Genomic DNA, 16199 nt, shown 5'->3' with positions numbered 1-16199 from the left:
TTGAGCGCTCTGTCTGTCAATCCTGGTTAGCGCTTCAATCCTCGTCAGCGTCTTGCTGGGGCGGCACCCATGGCGCCGGCTTGAAAAACTGCTGGTCCTTCGAGACGTCTGTCCGGAACTTCTCTCTGTCCTCGGCGAACTCGAGGAGATACTCCAATTCAAGCTCATGGCATTGTCTTCCGAGGATCACGAGAGAATGTAATGGCTCGCCGCAGTCGTACTCGGCAAGCTCCCGTATCGTGCCGGACTTGAAAGTCTGGGAAGCAGACCCTAGCCTGCTGATTGCCACGGCAGGAGTATCGGGGGTGTAAGCCTGATCGTGTCTCTTCTCCTCGATCTCCAAGAGCTGCTCACAGCATTGCGATATAGACATGTAACGCGGTGGCTCGTAGATGAGTCTCCCGCGAGCCATGTTTTCGATGCTCTGCTCTTTCACTTTGATGTCCAGCAGTACCAGCGTGTGCAAGCCTATCTTCCTGTTCTCCCAAATCTTGTCGTACCAGGAGTCGGGTTTCCAACTGTCGGTGAAGAACACCATCGAGATCGTTTGACCAAAGTTATACAGCTGCAAGCCGCAGGCTCCGACTGCGTTCATCACAGAGGCGTTATGAATGGTCTCCACCGCGATTCCCGCCTTCTTGGCCCTCAGCACCAGGTCAGTATGTGTCGTAGCTCCAAACGGATCTCCCACCACCAGGAACGCAACGTCCTCTCTGTCGGCATCGCGCAAAATCTCATCGGAACCACTTTCAACTAGCTCTCTGTCCGCCAAAATTACTGTCTTACCGTAGAACTGTTCCAATTCCTCCTGCGAAGCTGCCATCAGGATGCTGGTATAGTGCTCCAGGTATACCCGCGAACATTGCTTCACGGCTTCCAGCCCACGCACCGTGATATCCGACTTGTACGAGAGACCAAGGCCAATCAAGTAAAGCATCTGGGACCGCTTTCTTCTGCTTTCTCTCTCTTTTAAAGAGTCGATGAGCCTATCTCTGCGATGAGCTTAGAAAATTTTCTAGTAGTATATACCAACAAGGGTTTAAAACCCTGGACCAGCAGAGGTGAAGCCAACTGAAAGGGTATTTAAGTCGTCGATTTGCTTGTCAGGTTTGTTCCGTTGCTGTAGAGGGAGATTTCAGGTGGGAGGCGTCTGTTTTGAAGGTTGTTTAGCCATTGGAGGCGTTTGTCTGACGTGGGTTTAGGGGATCGAAACGAACCGTGACACTCTGAAGCTTCAAAGTTCGTTTGAACATCGATGAATCAGGACCAGGAAACGACACCGCTGCTGGATCGGCGTCAACGGGTCGAGGTAAGCGAGGACACCGAATATCTCGACGGCAAAAATGCTCGCGGAAGACGCTGGATCAAATGGGTGGTAATCTGCGTCTTAGCTCTGATATTGGCCGGTTTAACAGCGTTTGGAGCGGTATTGGTGAAGAAGATACCCTCTCAGGACGCTATCGAGGACAGCGTCATTCGAGTGTCCAATTGGCAGATAGAAAAGGTAAATGTGGACGGATGGAGGAGAGGCGAAACTCTCAACAATGAAGACGGAGATGCGCTACAATTGACAGTCAGGATGGACTACTGGCCTAATTTTGACGGATGGATTGCTGATAATAGTACATTGCTGACGTTGCACGACAAGAAACTTTACAGATCTGTGAGCGAGAGATTCGTCAGGAGCATCTGTTTAACGGTCAACAACGCTACAACTTACGATGGCGCACAGACGGTCGACAACATATTGGGTGCCCTGCAGGTAAGAGACACGTTTTGTGTTGATTTGCGCAACAACGTTCGCTCTCACTTAAATTTAACGGTGCTCGTCGAGCCTCGGATGGACAAGATACTCGAGGTGTTGAAAAAAATATGGCGTCATGAGTTTGACAAATTGCAGATATCTTCTGAGGTGGATTTGTCGCTCAGTAGGCGCATGGTTTTGCTGCCGAATGGTTGGGATATCCCGGTTTATCGGTTGCACGCATTGCAAATCGACTGGAAAAGACTTATAAGTTGGGACAATGTTAAGGATTCGTTCAATCGCCTTAGGCATCGGTTCGCTCCCGTCTCCATACAAAATTTCTCATTGACGGACTCCACAAATGGATTTCATTTAGAAACGACAACTGTCCCTCTCAGTTTGGGTGCGGAACTTGACTTTGTCGAATTTCCAAAGGACTCGGTGGTGCCATTCATAGATTGGGAAATCAAACTCGCTGACTGCATGGGGGAGTTCACAATTGCATTGCCCAACGTTTTCTGCTTTACAGATTCAGTCGAAATTCGTGATGATATCCAACCCAAAGCGTTTGCTGATATTGAGGGCTCGCTACCTAAACAACTCCTTTCTCAAGTATGTTGGTCGGACGAGGAGAATGCATTTACTCCAATGACACTTCTTCTGAATAAAGTCCTGAACGCCTCTGACGAGCTCACGTTTCAAGTGAAAGGACATGTTGTGAACTCAACAAAAGACAGTAATGCGCTCATTCCACGTGGCATTCTGCAGTCTTTCCTGGATGACATGTCATTCTTTCCAATTTCAACGAACCTTACGATTGACTCTGCCGATTTGATTCAAAGGATTACGATAAGTAAATTGAAAGCCAAATGGGTAAGGGGTTTGTTCGGTGAGAGGAGGCTGAGCGTTACAGGAACCTTTATTGGAACTATTGCTCTTCCATTCTACGAATCCTCTAAAGAGCAGATTTCTGTGGAGTACATCAAGGGCAAAACGAGGTTGTACCATCAAAAGGTTCATTTTCTAACCGTTCCTATGAGCTACTGGTCAAAATGCAGCTCAGAAATTTACCGCAATGAAGAAAATACGACGACTTTCATTGAGCTTTCGGTGGAAGTGCGTGACGATGAAGTCAAAATCATCAATAATTTGGAGCTCACAAGAGTTCTTAATGAAGTCCTTTTCAGGGGTGAAGCGCAAGTCCATCTGGACAGTGAGCTGGACTTACTGGTCTCAACTCCTGTAGGTGAGATGGTTCTCTTGGGTCTAAAGGGAAAAGGAAATGCTACTTTGCGTTCTTAATTCTTTTACTTGGATGAAATTGCAAATTGCTACGCAAAACATATGCGAGAGTGGAGTGATTATATCAAAGAATGTGGCAGGAGAGAGCAGAAGTGAGGCTTAAAATTCTTCGACTCAGAAGTTCAATTCGATAATTTGTCAGTTGGATTCAGAAGCTGCAAAGTTGTGCTCGAGCATTTGCCCGCTATGCCATGCATAGCTTGCAGTGAACCTTAGAGTAAGTTAAGAAGTTTGGGGCTCTGAGGCCTGGATAGCTACTCTTTCACTAGGCCCAAAAAACATATCGCAGGTCACTGGCGGGGACGTTCTATCCTTGACCTCAGCAGCTTATATGAGATCCAAGAGTTCCATCCAGCGAAGTTTATAATGACGACTTCCTTTCGTTTTCTTTTTTCATTGATTTTAGCTGGAAGCTGTTCAAGTACTGATTAATCGTCAGGTCTTTGTTGGCGATGCTTGGATAAAACGAGCAGCGCCAGACAATAGTCTACGAGGAACAGAGCTTAAAGAGGGCAATTTTTTTTCCTATTAACGCGACTAATCTGTATCCTATTTTGAATGACAGACAGTATAATACAAAGTCCTTGTGGCAGCTAATTATAATTTGTGCGATGAGTTACTATCATGAATGTCTTCAAAGAATCGCTTCGCTATTTGCTTGTAATAACGGCAATCCCTCTTGAACTTTTTGAGCTTGAACTTGATGAATTTTTTGCTGGTCATTTCGTCCCAAGGAGCACCTTCAAATTGAGCAAATGAATCATTTGTATCGAAGCCCGAGCAATCAGAGTTGCGGGTGAAACATTTCTGTATTGGTTTGGCGACATATTCTCTCAACTTTGTTTTCACTGCCTCCCTTTTTGATTGATGTGCATAAAAGTCCTTAAAAGCACTGGGAGGTAAGTCAGGTGGTGGTGGGAACATCGAAGGCGAGCAATCATTGTAGCAGAAGAGATGCTTTTGATGGTTAGATAAATCTGAGCCATTATCTGGTGTCAAAGCAGTTGGGAGATTACCTGAACTCAATGGTGAAAAAACTTCATTTTCATTGCTTCTGTCTGAGCTTGAATTATCAACTTCTGATTCATCCTCTTCCAAAATAGGGCTTATTGGACTCGGAGATCTCTTCCCCTCAGAAGAAATAAATGCGTCGTCTCTATCTTTCGAATATTGGAAATATTCTCTCAATTTCAATCTTTCATCTTTACATTTTGATCCGAGAGTTTCGCTGCGTTGCTCAAATCTTACCGATGGACGATTAATACCAACATTTACATCGTGCTCTTTGAAGAGTCTAATGAAATCGGGTTCTTTTGCAATCGAACCCATGCTCGAGGATCTATTTGTTTGCTCTGTACTGGCGGTTCGTTCTGTGTCACTTCCAATACCAGCCTTATCATCTTTTTCCTTCCATATGGTTGTCACCTTATCGCCTAGGGCTTTGAGCTTCAGATCGTCTACGCTTATTGGATCGAAGGATCGCTCAGCAGATAAAGTATCAAACATGAAAAAGCGGACCCTAGAACTTGCCTTCATGAAACCATTCTTGTTAACTTGCTCCATGTAGAGCTTTGGGAACGCCTTTGGGACGAGGACAACGTTGGTCTTGGGGAGCGCTTGTTTTGGAATATTGCTGCAGCACTCGTAGTAGAGGTACTTCTGAAGGATGTGCCATTGTCTAAAGTCGGTGAATCCATAGTCTGGCTTCAACTCTGCGATAAGTTGTTTCACCTCTTCCAACAGTTCATTCTTAATACGATCATACACCTCCTGTATTTCTCGATACATCTTGAGCAACGAACTTGAAAGGTTTTCCATGGAGTACCTGCTCATAGGACATGGGTGGTCGAACATTTCAACAAAATAAATAGTTGGACACTTCCGAATGAATGACGATACCTCTTGCATTTGTGTAATGCACAGTAACATCTTATACATGTAGTCTATTATACCCCAGTCCAACTTGAAATCTTCCAAACGAACAGCATGCACGCTGTCCAAACCGTTAGAGTTCTCTTTCAGCTCTCTGAGCTTCTCTTCCGGTGATTGGATGGCATCGAAACGCAATAATTGCAAATACTTATTGCCAAAATTCTCGTTGATAATACTAAATCTCTGTAAACCTGAATAATCAACAAACATCGTGAAATGAAACTATGCTTGCTGATCAGATTCAGCGAAGGAAAAGATAATAAAAAGTATGAGAAGTAGCAACAAGAAAGTACCAATCTAATACATAAAACCATTTAATTTATACCTGAGATATTGTTTTGTGACACAAATTTGTGGCGTGTCGCTCTACTAACCCGGCCCCCGGAAAATAAAAAAGACACGAATTTGTGACGCCCGTTCGCAGTGACTGCAATTTCGATGCCCAACAACCGAGACACAGCAAGATGATTCAAGTCGCAATCGTACTGGAACGCAACTAAAGGAGTCATTACGGTCCATGGAATGTGGAAATAGTTGAATATATAAGTTTGAGAAAGTTCACAGATCTCTTCTTCACCAATCTTTTGTACTCAGTTCAGACATCCTTGGGTCTGTGCTAACGAGATTGAAAGGTTTTGTGAGTGATCATGAGTAAATTGCTGGTAGCTTATGAGGGATTGCTTCAAAAGCATCCGAAGAAAACCAATGCGATAATGACTGGGACTCTTTTTGGAGCGGGAGATATCATTGCACAACTGGGTTTCTCGGAAAAAGGTCCTGATGGCAAGGGAGCGAAGTATGATTATGCCAGAACCGCCAGATCTGTCATCTACGGATCACTCATTTTTTCATTCATGGGTGACAAGTGGTTTAAATTCTTGAATAACAAAGTGAATCTTCCTAACACGCCCAAGACTCACTGGACCAACATAGCTTTCAAGGTTGGTTTCGATCAGATGACATTTGCTCCCACGGTGATTCCATTTTACTTTGGATGTCTAACGTTAATGGAGGGCAAGAGTTTAAATGACGCACAGAAGAAAATCCAAGACAGATGGTGGGATACCCTGAGAGCCAATTGGGCAGTTTGGCCAGCATTCCAATGCGTTAACTTCACTTTTGTCCCCGTACAACATCGACTGTTGGCTGTAAACGTCGTGGCGATCTTTTGGAATACCTTCCTGTCTTACAAGAACTCTTTGAGCACTTCGGGAGAAAAAAAGACCCCCGTTTATTCGCCACCGATAGTCGATTGATCAAGTACCTTTTATAGACAACTTTTGTATTCTTCTAACTCTTCATATTTACTGACATTCTAGTGTCAGTGCGTATAGTGTGCTTGTCTCTTCTAACGAGTTCAATCTAGTCAAGCCATACTAAAGTATGGAACATGTCATTGAAGTATATTAGTTGTTGCCTGGTATCACAAAACCGTTGAGACTGTATCTGCTTTGCCATCGTTCATGATATGATAAAACCGCTGCTGTCACGATCTCTGCCATCAAGAGTTCTCTTGAGACGATTTGCTACTGGTCCTACTCCGAAGCAAACTTCATCTAAAAGGTTCAAACTGACTAAAAAGAGAATTGTTCTGGGATCAATAGTCGGAGCGGGAGTGGTTTATTACAAGATAAATGACACGGCTCACGATGTGCTGAGACACGTCTTTTTGACATCTAGAAGAATTGGAGTCGTTGCATTGGCCACGATACGGTGCTTCCATTATTACAAGAAAACTCTAGATGCCAAGTATGAGACCCCAGAGGAGCGTCGGAAGGCATTGGATGCATGCCACCAATGCTGTGCCGATATCACTCTACGTGCGTTACAAACCAATGGCGGTGTTTTCATCAAACTCGGCCAGCATATTGGCTCGATGACCTACATGTTGCCGCCTGAATGGACGAACACCATGATTCCGTTGCAGGATCAGTGTCCTGAGTCCACTTTCGAAGAGATAAATGATATGTTCAAGCAGGACCTGAAGATAAACATTGATGAAATGTTCTCGGAGTTTGACCCTAAGCCAATCGGCGTGGCCTCCCTGGCGCAGGTTCATGTAGCCAAACTGCGGGACACTGATCAGATGGTCGCGGTCAAATGTCAGCATCCTTCCTTGAAGGAATTTGTGCCGCTAGATGTGATGCTGACGCAGACTGTGTTTAACTTGATGGACATAGTTTTTCCCGAGTATCCCTTGCTTTGGTTGGGAGACGAGTTGCAATCGTCGATTTTCGTCGAGCTGGACTTCACCAAGGAAGCCAGAAATGCTATCTCCAGTGCAGAATTGTTCTCGAAGTCCAAAGCGGAGACCGCGCTCATCATTCCAAAAGTCGTCAGTGCCAACCGAAGGATACTCGTAATGGAGTACATCAAGGGGAGCAGGCTTGACGATTTAAAGTTTCTGGACAGTCATAAAATCTCCAGGGCCGAAGTATCAGTTTGCCTGTCGCACATCTTCAACAAGATGATCTTCACGCCAAATGCAGGTCTCCATTGTGATCCTCACGGCGGTAATCTAGCCATCCGCCCGAGTAAGCCTTCTTCCGCTAATCCGCATAATTTCGAGATAGTCCTATATGACCACGGTCTCTATAGATTTCCCACTACCCAGACGAGAAGAGACTACGCGCACTTTTGGCTGGCATTGCTCGACCATGATAGGGAGGCAATGAAGTTCTACGCAAAAAGATTTGCTCACATTACCGACGACCAGTTCCCTTTGCTTGCTGCGGCTATTACCGGACGAAGCATCGACACGGCTTTAAACTTCGATATCTCCAAGCGTCGGAGCAACGAAGAAATTGAAACAATGGCTGCGGGGCTAATGCACGGCTCTGTCCTAGTCGATTTAATGGGTCTTCTGGCGAGAATACCAGGCGTTGTACTGTTGATCTTGAAGACAAATGACCTCACAAGACATCTGGACGAATGTCTGCAAAGCCCGCTCGGTCCCGAGAGGACCTTCCTGATTATGACGCAGTATTGTGCTCGAATGGTCTACGACGAAACTTGCGAGCTCATCAGCAATCAATACTCCAAGTGGTCCCTGACATGGCTCCTCAAGGAACTGAAGGCGTGGTTTGAATATGAAAAACGCAAGAATCAGCTGGTCCTGTATGACATTGCCTTGTGGTGGAAAGGAAAGCCAAATCTAAAAACCTGAAAATAGTACATATTCCCGTGTAAGTAAGAAACGAAGAACTCCCGTTCACAAGATATTACCAAGCTCTTTGATGGATAATGAAGGTAACGGATCATGCCAGGCGATACAACAGATCTCTTGGGAGGAGCGACGCTTGAAGCCTCTTTAGCTGCAAATTGCTGAACTTTTTGATTTACTTTATACTAGGTTCTATGCGTCAAGAAACGATATCCGCGGTCTTTCGGAAAATCTTCAGATTTGGCCTCGCTTTTAAGAGAATACTAGTATCTTCATGTTTGAGCTCTAGAAGAACCAGATCGCAAGCTGTTTAGTGTGAATTGGCATCGAGTATCGACGTACTCTAAGACGCATGAAGCTGTGAAGGAAAGTTATCTGTTGCTGGGTTGGAAGTTTACGAAGCGGATCAGTAACAGGTTGAAGTGAGTTAGGTGGGTGTTAATCGCTTTTCAATCGTATTCATGATATTGGAAACGATATGGAAAGTTAAAGAAGCATTGAAGGTTGTCATATTACTGTTTTTTGGCACATTTTTAATCCAGTGGCTTATCAATGCAGTAGTGTCACAGATACTATCACGAACACAATGCCCTGTACAGGACTTTTCTGTCAATTTTTTTGGAACTTCCGTGAGGAATCTCAAGATTTCGACGTCATCTTTCAAGCTGAAAGTCGGTAAGATAACTTTTAAGTTTGGTAAGAAAGGGATAATAACATTCAGCGATGTCGAGATACTACTGTTACACAACTCGCTGCCGAATGATTCGAGATCGTCGAGTACGCAAACGTTCGGAGGTGAATTGCTGGGTTCAGATCATTTGAAAGTTCTGGTTAGCAGACGGATCCTTTGGTTTCTCAGATGGATATTCCCATTATATTGTTATTTGCACAGCGTTCTGGTGTCACTGCCCGATGGTTCGCTCATTAAGATGGACCTGGGCTCCATGGCGATCACAAAGCTGTTCAACAATGAGTTGAGGGCCGAGATCTTTATGCATGCCATCACTAATGTCACTGATGGTGATTCTGTGCACCATATAGGTTACCAGTTGAAAGGCCAGTTGTCACAGAGAAGCTTGAAGGAGTCGGGCAAGGTGGAATTTGTTTTACGGAATTGGTCTTCTTACTTTAGGGCCAGTGGGCTGCATGTGCACATATCTGATGTCCTACGACACTCACAAAGATCAGAGGTTGCAAAGGATCGAAAAGACACAAGCTGTGGAGGTTCCATCCAGCATTTTGAAAAGACTCTGCAACACACACTCGCAAAATATCGGGCTCTGCTGAGGAGTCTAAAGATCTTCGACATGAAAATTGAGAACCTTACTTTATCGTTCGATCATTTTATCCACATCAAGATTTCCAGTGCACAGATTTATCTAGAGTGCGTGAACATTTTCAGCTATGGTGTCAATTTGGAGTTCTTTCCATCTAACAAGCTGATGCTAAAGGATCACGAGTTCTCTATATCGGCCAACTCGGTGGTTGTTTATGTGAATGATGAATCAGCCGTAAGAATCCCACTTATTAACAACGTTCTCACAACGGATATTCTTTCATTGCTTTTGGAAGGGTTACCTCTAGCTAGAGCCAAAGTTGCCCACAACATGAACATTATTAATCCCTCTGTCGTGGCTTCGATTGAACAACTCCTCCAGGGCCTTGCATTCATCAGAGATTGGCAGAAAATGGTCCAAACGGACAGATTGGACGAATCTAGGTCGTTCAACCCAAATCTGCCGATGTTTTTACACAATGCTATCGACTTATTACCGAGCTTCATTTTTCAACTCATCATGGCCAACTTTAGCACAACCTTAAAGCTTTCAAATGACGAAAGTTTGACCTTCAAAGTGTACAATATTCATGCATTCCTGTATCGGAAGAACAAAAGCGTTGGCTGGCCTTCTGTTTTAAATTACAATGAAGCGTCACTACGTCCTGAGCTCTCTTTCATCGAGAGAGATCCATTCAGCGAGCAACTTTCGAACTATATTAAAGTAGTCGGGACTAGCTTAGTTTTTTTGAAGCTTCCGAGCTCGCATGAAGAAGCTGTTCAATCGATCCCCATTTTTGGTTTTGAAAGATGTGATACATTTCTCAATGAATCGGTCGATCCAAAGATTGGTATACATAGCACCTTGCGCCACTGTGCGCTAAGTTTGGACAATTTAGACGTAATAAAGAAATTGCACTCCGCCATTTCTAGCATCGTGTCCATTTTTCAAGAAGATCAAGGCCGTCAGGTTTCAAGTACAGGTCGCAGGCCAAAAGCACACAAGGAAAGCGAAAAACCAGGCGTGGGATGGTCTGCTAAACTTAGGTTAAAAGATCTCTCGTGTTCCCTGCTTGCTGCCGGATACCTTTCCAGTGCTTTGGACCCTAAAGCTGCGGATCCAGAAAAGAACCTGACAAACGTGCCGCGCGGTATGATTCTGGTTCTGCATGAGTCTTTCATTACTGCGACTCCAGATGAATGTGTTTTTAAGATCGTAACTGCCGATTTAGTGCGTATGATGGACAATGAAAACGGAGAAAGCGTTTCCGACAACATCCTGACCTTGCGGAAACTAGAAGTGAGCATCTCTGGATGCGAAACAAGAATACAGCTTCCAAATCTTCGCCTATCACTTGATGTGAATTTAATCTGGTTAGTATTTTTTCTAAGAAGTGTGCTTCTAAGGTATTTCTCGTTTATTCATCTTAACCCTGTTAATGACGCTAAATCAAGCGAAGAAATTAGATCCCATCTGACTGTCGGTATTGACAGTATGTTCGTTGATATTAAACTACCGCAAAGCACACCACTTTTTCTTTTATTATCTGACATTCGGTACAAAAGCGATGAAAAGTTATGTTTTGCTGCAATCTCTGCATTTGTCCAGTCCGTTTACGTTAAACAGCTACCAGTTCAGGTCTGCCTATTGAAAATCAAGCTTCTGGAATTTGATGTTCACGAGCTGAACCTAACGAAAAGCGTCAGGTTGAAAGCGGCATCTATGCGTCTCCACACAGAATATCATTTTAGCATTTACATGGTGCTTGACAATCTGATAACCATGATCAAGGCCTTTAAGCAGATTCGACTGGCCTTCTCTCATTTGAATACATTTCGGAGGCTGTACCCCTCTGAGCAGCAGGCCGTCTCACTTCCCACTATCAATCTGGCCATTGACGAAGTTCTGGTAAATGTTGAGGAAGATCCATTTGAACAAGAACTGGGGCTGATTCTGAAGGTTGGTGTTCTTGAACAGAGAGAAAGAATTGAGAAACTGCGAGAGTTTGAGGACCAAAAGAGCAAGTTCAGAGAAATACCTGATAGAACCGTCTTCCCCTTTTCAAGGCGATCTGTCTCACCTGTTGTAAACCAAACCAATACCGATCCCTTTGAAAAAGCCTATCAAGAACTGTTAGAGAACTTTTCTACTTCATGGATTGCAAGATATCGTAAGGCAAAGTTGGCTTTTCATGGTATGCCTTACCATATCATCAAGCAAAGACATCTTGGAAAAGAACACTACTTCTACTCTGCTCAGAAAACAAGCGCTGTGGGGACTCTCGTCATAAAAAATTTGAATATCACACTTAAACCTCCATCCTTTCAATTGACTGACTACGCTGCCTTCATTCACAAATACGGTAAAGGTGTCCCGAAGGATAGGGCCTACACATTGTTAATACCAATGGGAATTGATGTTCGGACTGATCTCTGGGAACTGAGATTGCGAGACTATCCCATCCCAGCTGTTTCGTTTCCCAACACTCACACAACGGGGGATGTTGTGTTTGGTGAAAAAATGCCTGAAGATGTCTCGCTAAGAACTGTCTATTGTCCTTTCGTTCCGTCAGCCTCTGAAGAACGTTCCAGAGAAGCAAATTCGATTTATGGGTCACATATAATACGGACTCTCAATTCAATCAAAACCTTTTTTAAAATTGAGACGACAGTGGCTTCTTCGACACCAGCATCAATAACTTGGGGCAAATCGCTACAGCCTGGGTACTCATCCTTAATGTTATGGTTTGACTACTTGACAAGGCCGCAAGATGATCCTTCAAGGAAATTGGGGTTTTGGGATAAGTTCAGATACCTTGTCCACGGAAAGTGGACGTACCGATTTTCCCCAAATAGTGAGTTCCACTTGAACATTAAAGGTTCTCATAATCCTTACAAGATTGCTGATGATGGGGCTGGTCTTTCTTTCTGTTGGTCAAACGGTACTGTTATTCAGATACATGGCTCTGAGGACCCTAAAGAGTTTCTGAAAATTGAATCCAAGAAGTTTCAGCTTGCGGTTCGAGATTTCACGGCAAGTAACAAATTTGACAAGATTCTGATGAAATTAGAAGGACATGTTATATGGAAATTGGGGCTGTTGTTCGAACAAGGCGATATTCATAAAGCTGGGCAGCAGGAAAGGTCTGCCCCATCGAGGCCGCACTATGACATAAAACTGGTCAATCCCAAATTTGTATCCGATATCAGAAATCATGATTCTTATTCCGGGTTTCGAAGCGATTTTATTCATATGTCGATCGGCGTCTACTCTTCAGCTAAAAATTCTGCCAACAACCTCTATTTGGCACCCTACACAATATCGCATTTCCTAAAATGGTGGAATTTGTTTCATACCTATACGTCAGGACCGATCAGGCAGGGTCCGTTATTTACTGATCTAGTGCAGAATGCAACCAAATTCGGGAGATCTCTTTTCACCATCAAATATCAGCTACACCTTGAGCCTTTAACTTTTACTCATGTATACAGGCATTACACTGATTTGAGTGATAGCAGTAATATATCGTTCACTGGACTTAAAGGCAAAGTTGGCTCATTAAGGATGGATCTTCATCAAAAGCGGGTGAAGCTGACACACACGGACGAGAAACTGAATAAGTCAAAACCAGTTTGGAAATTCAAGATGTCATCTGGAGAAATTGACTGTTCTGAATCGGATGTTAGAATACTCTCCACGAGTTTTGATCAGTCGGATGTTGAAGAGATGGTCGCTTTACGGCTTGGTATTCAGCATCGTAGCAATGACGCAATGCCAATTTCGCTGGCGGATATTTCGCAGCTGAAGGAGTCGGAGTGGTATGACTTCGAGGATTATGTCGACCTTGACCAGGTTTCCCTAAAATCATCACTTCCTCTAAAGCTAGAAGCACTTCCTCTTTTGTATTCCCCTCGAATCTCTTACTTCAGGAAAATCAATGATGATGGCTATGTAGTGCCCAATCCATTTGGAGATGAAGAATCCCATAATTGTATGATTGGAAAGAATCATCCAGAGCGTACCCAAGAAAGGCTTGCGCGACAAAGAGCCGTGGAAATTGAGGAAGACATCAAGAAAGTGAAGGAAGTGATCGGAGAAATGAAATCTGCTGGTGGTACATCGGGGGCTGTGAACAACGAGATCAGCGGCCGGCTCCACAATCTCAAGTACCGACTTCATATTGTTCATTCGATCCTTGGCGATTTGAAGCTTTCTGAGAATGTTCCAAGCATTTATTCGTTTGATGGATGTGAAAGCTCTCTGCCGAACGAGGACGTAGAATCTTCAGAGCTTGAAAGCCTTGAAACCCGCCCCTCACTATTTCGTGCAAAGACCATTCAATCCTTCAGATCTATGAGAAGAGCATCAACTTTGCAGGAAGATTCGACATACGACAACCGCTTCATTGTCCATAATATCCAGTTCAAGATTAACAAATTGATAAGGCATCATCTTTTAGAATACGCCTCCAGTTCTTTTGAAAGAAAATCGATGCAGTTCTTTTTGACCCACAAATCGATTGCAATCTTGAGGGAATTGCTTAATACAACTCTGGCCGACGCAAAGACGTCCCTTGATGAGTATGAAACTTTAAAGAATGATGATCTACTATTTAGTTCCGAGTTTGCTAATCAATTTGACAAACTGATTAGGCAAGTACCAAGTGATGATTTCGATTTTGTTGACAGCTATTTGATTAGACTAATTTCTCCGCAGTTACAATTTATGTCTGACGTTGAACCAGATACTGCAGTTATTCTGGCTGCAAGGGACATAGAAATGGGCATTATAGATATTCAACAAGTGATTGGGAAATCGGGTAAACGTGTGCCGATGGATGTTAACACTATAGTGGAAACGAGATATTGTGCTGTATCCAAGGATATACAGCTCTTTACTTTGTACAAAGAGGATATCTTATCTGCTGGTGGATACGGCTTCCAGAGGAACGGCTATGGTGCGCATGAAGGGTTTCACCTATGGCCCCCGTGGCTGCCATTGGAGATCTGTTACGATGGCTCACTGTTGGAAAAGGATATCTTTTTGAGAAGAAGATCAATGGTCCTCATGTATACAGCACCAAATCCGCTGTTTTTCAGCGACAAGGAGATACCGGGCTTTCATCATGATGCCAGATTTCGGATAGGCTTTCCTGGTCTCATCATCACATCAACCTCCCAGCAATATTGCTCGGTTTATAATATTACTCGAGATCTCTTATCTTTGAGCTCCTCTTTCGATGAGAAGGTAGAGAAGTTGGCTAAAGTACTACTGGCTGATGAAGTGAGAAATAACCTAGAGAAACTCGATGCCACGGTTGTAACAGATTTGCAACGTAGAGTTAAGGAACTATATTACACTCGGGAGTTTTTGAAAGTCCACGATAATGTTTTGTTCCGTCAAACTGAGCAAGAACTTACTTTTGAGATACAGGCAACAATGCTCGAGTTGTCAATTTTGATGACGGCTATAAAGAAGAACTATGACCGGATGGTCAGTGGTGGTAAATCAACGCAAAGGAAAGTCCATTGGCAGGTGGGCACGGGCGAGCTTATCTGGGAGTTATATGACGATAATAAGAAGCCATTCATCACAATCGGATTGGGCCCTTCTAATTTCGTTCGATCGCAAGCGGCAGATGGCTCTAACAGTAACATAGTCGCGATATCCTCTTTGCAGTGCTTCAATCAGCAAGAATCTCCAGTCTACCTAGAGCTTTTGTCGCCCTACGAAAGCCATTCACTTTATAATCCTAAACTTCCAATGATCGAAATATTCTGGAATTTGGGGCCGCCTGTGGGAGGAATCTCGGAATTGAAGGAAATGGTTGTTTCTTTGCAGCCCATTGTCTTCAAGATGGATCATCTGACATCCGGCAAGATAATGAACTACTTATTCCCAAAGCAAGAGAAGCCAGAAGCATCGACAAGAGGTCATGGGACGCTCCCAAAACAGCCTGCGATCGCTTTGGGCCTAAATTCCAGCAGTATGAGTCGCTCAGAGTCAAACAGCAGCATCAACTCGGGCAAATCATTGTCTGAAGGTCTCGATTCCTGGGACTTGACAAGCGTCCAATCAACTGGTGCGACGACGATCAAGAAAAGGAAGCCTAATTTGACCACTTCGATCTTGAATCAACCAGACGAGAACATTAATGAAATGGTGAAAAGATCGGGTACTTACTTCAACGTAAAGTCCGTTCTCATAAAAAAGGCTGTCATGTCTGTTTGCTACAAAGGCGCTCACCACGTTCTCACCGACGTTAATAACTTAATCGTCAGGGTTCCCAATCTCGAATACCACCAAAAATTGTGGTCAAGAGATGAATTATTTGCTGCTTTGAGACGAGACATCACTAAAGTAGTGGTTCAGCACCTGGGGCACATAATCGGTAATAAGCTTGTTCCTCACAAGAAAGAGAACAAATTAAAAGCCTCGATGGACATTTCCAACTTACTGAAGTGGGAATCAAGCGGCTCCAACAGCGCAACGAATTCTCTCCACAAAATACGCTCATCCTACTCATTGATCTCGGCCGCGGGTTCCAGGACTATCGCCTCATCCTCAGACGAGGCCGATGAAGATGTTCAACCCTTCTTTCCACAGCCAGATGGTCAGTGAGCACCCACCGGCTCGCTGCATCTCTTTCCGCTGTACCAGAAGTACAGCTACTCTTCTTGATGATTCTTGTGTATATGATGGCATTTGCATGTATTATATAAGTAATAGAGAATAATGACAGCTGAGAACTACTTCGGATGGCTTTATTGGCCTTTCTACG

At 43.9% G+C, this 16199-nt stretch overlaps 6 protein-coding genes across 6 annotated transcripts; 4 read left to right on the top strand and 2 right to left on the bottom strand.

Annotated features, from left to right (window-relative positions):
• Positions 1-34: 34 nt before the first annotated feature.
• DPH5 (diphthine synthase) lies at positions 35-937 on the bottom strand (the record flags this gene model as incomplete). Its single annotated transcript, XM_037282872.1, has 1 exon — positions 35-937. One exon carries the CDS (start codon positions 935-937, stop codon positions 35-37), a length of 903 nt encoding a protein of 300 aa, XP_037138767.1.
• Positions 938-1255: 318 nt separating this feature from the next.
• On the top strand, positions 1256-3046 carry TAG1 (Tag1p; the record flags this gene model as incomplete). Its single annotated transcript, XM_037282871.1, has 1 exon — positions 1256-3046. One exon carries the CDS (start codon positions 1256-1258, stop codon positions 3044-3046), a length of 1791 nt encoding a protein of 596 aa, XP_037138766.1.
• Positions 3047-3643: 597 nt separating this feature from the next.
• On the bottom strand, positions 3644-5188 carry HG536_0C02590 (uncharacterized protein; the record flags this gene model as incomplete). The annotated part of the gene is made up of 1 exon (XM_037282870.1): positions 3644-5188. One exon carries the CDS (start codon positions 5186-5188, stop codon positions 3644-3646), a length of 1545 nt encoding a protein of 514 aa, XP_037138765.1.
• Positions 5189-5625: 437 nt separating this feature from the next.
• SYM1 (ethanol metabolism protein) lies at positions 5626-6234 on the top strand (the record flags this gene model as incomplete). Its single annotated transcript, XM_037282869.1, has 1 exon — positions 5626-6234. One exon carries the CDS (start codon positions 5626-5628, stop codon positions 6232-6234), a length of 609 nt encoding a protein of 202 aa, XP_037138764.1.
• Positions 6235-6446: 212 nt separating this feature from the next.
• Positions 6447-8144, top strand: CQD2 (Cqd2p; the record flags this gene model as incomplete). The annotated part of the gene is made up of 1 exon (XM_037282868.1): positions 6447-8144. One exon carries the CDS (start codon positions 6447-6449, stop codon positions 8142-8144), a length of 1698 nt encoding a protein of 565 aa, XP_037138763.1.
• A 458-nt stretch (positions 8145-8602) lies between these two features.
• Positions 8603-16039, top strand: HOB2 (Hob2p; the record flags this gene model as incomplete). Its single annotated transcript, XM_037282867.1, has 1 exon — positions 8603-16039. One exon carries the CDS (start codon positions 8603-8605, stop codon positions 16037-16039), a length of 7437 nt encoding a protein of 2478 aa, XP_037138762.1.
• Between the last annotated feature and the right edge of the window lie 160 nt (positions 16040-16199).

The sequence above is a fragment of the Torulaspora globosa genome, chromosome 3 (assembly GCF_014133895.1).
Source record: "Torulaspora globosa chromosome 3, complete sequence".
NCBI lineage: Eukaryota > Fungi > Ascomycota > Saccharomycetes > Saccharomycetales > Saccharomycetaceae > Torulaspora > Torulaspora globosa.
The sequence above is the reverse complement of the archived record's forward strand: the minus strand, read 5'-3'. Positions and strand labels throughout refer to the sequence as shown.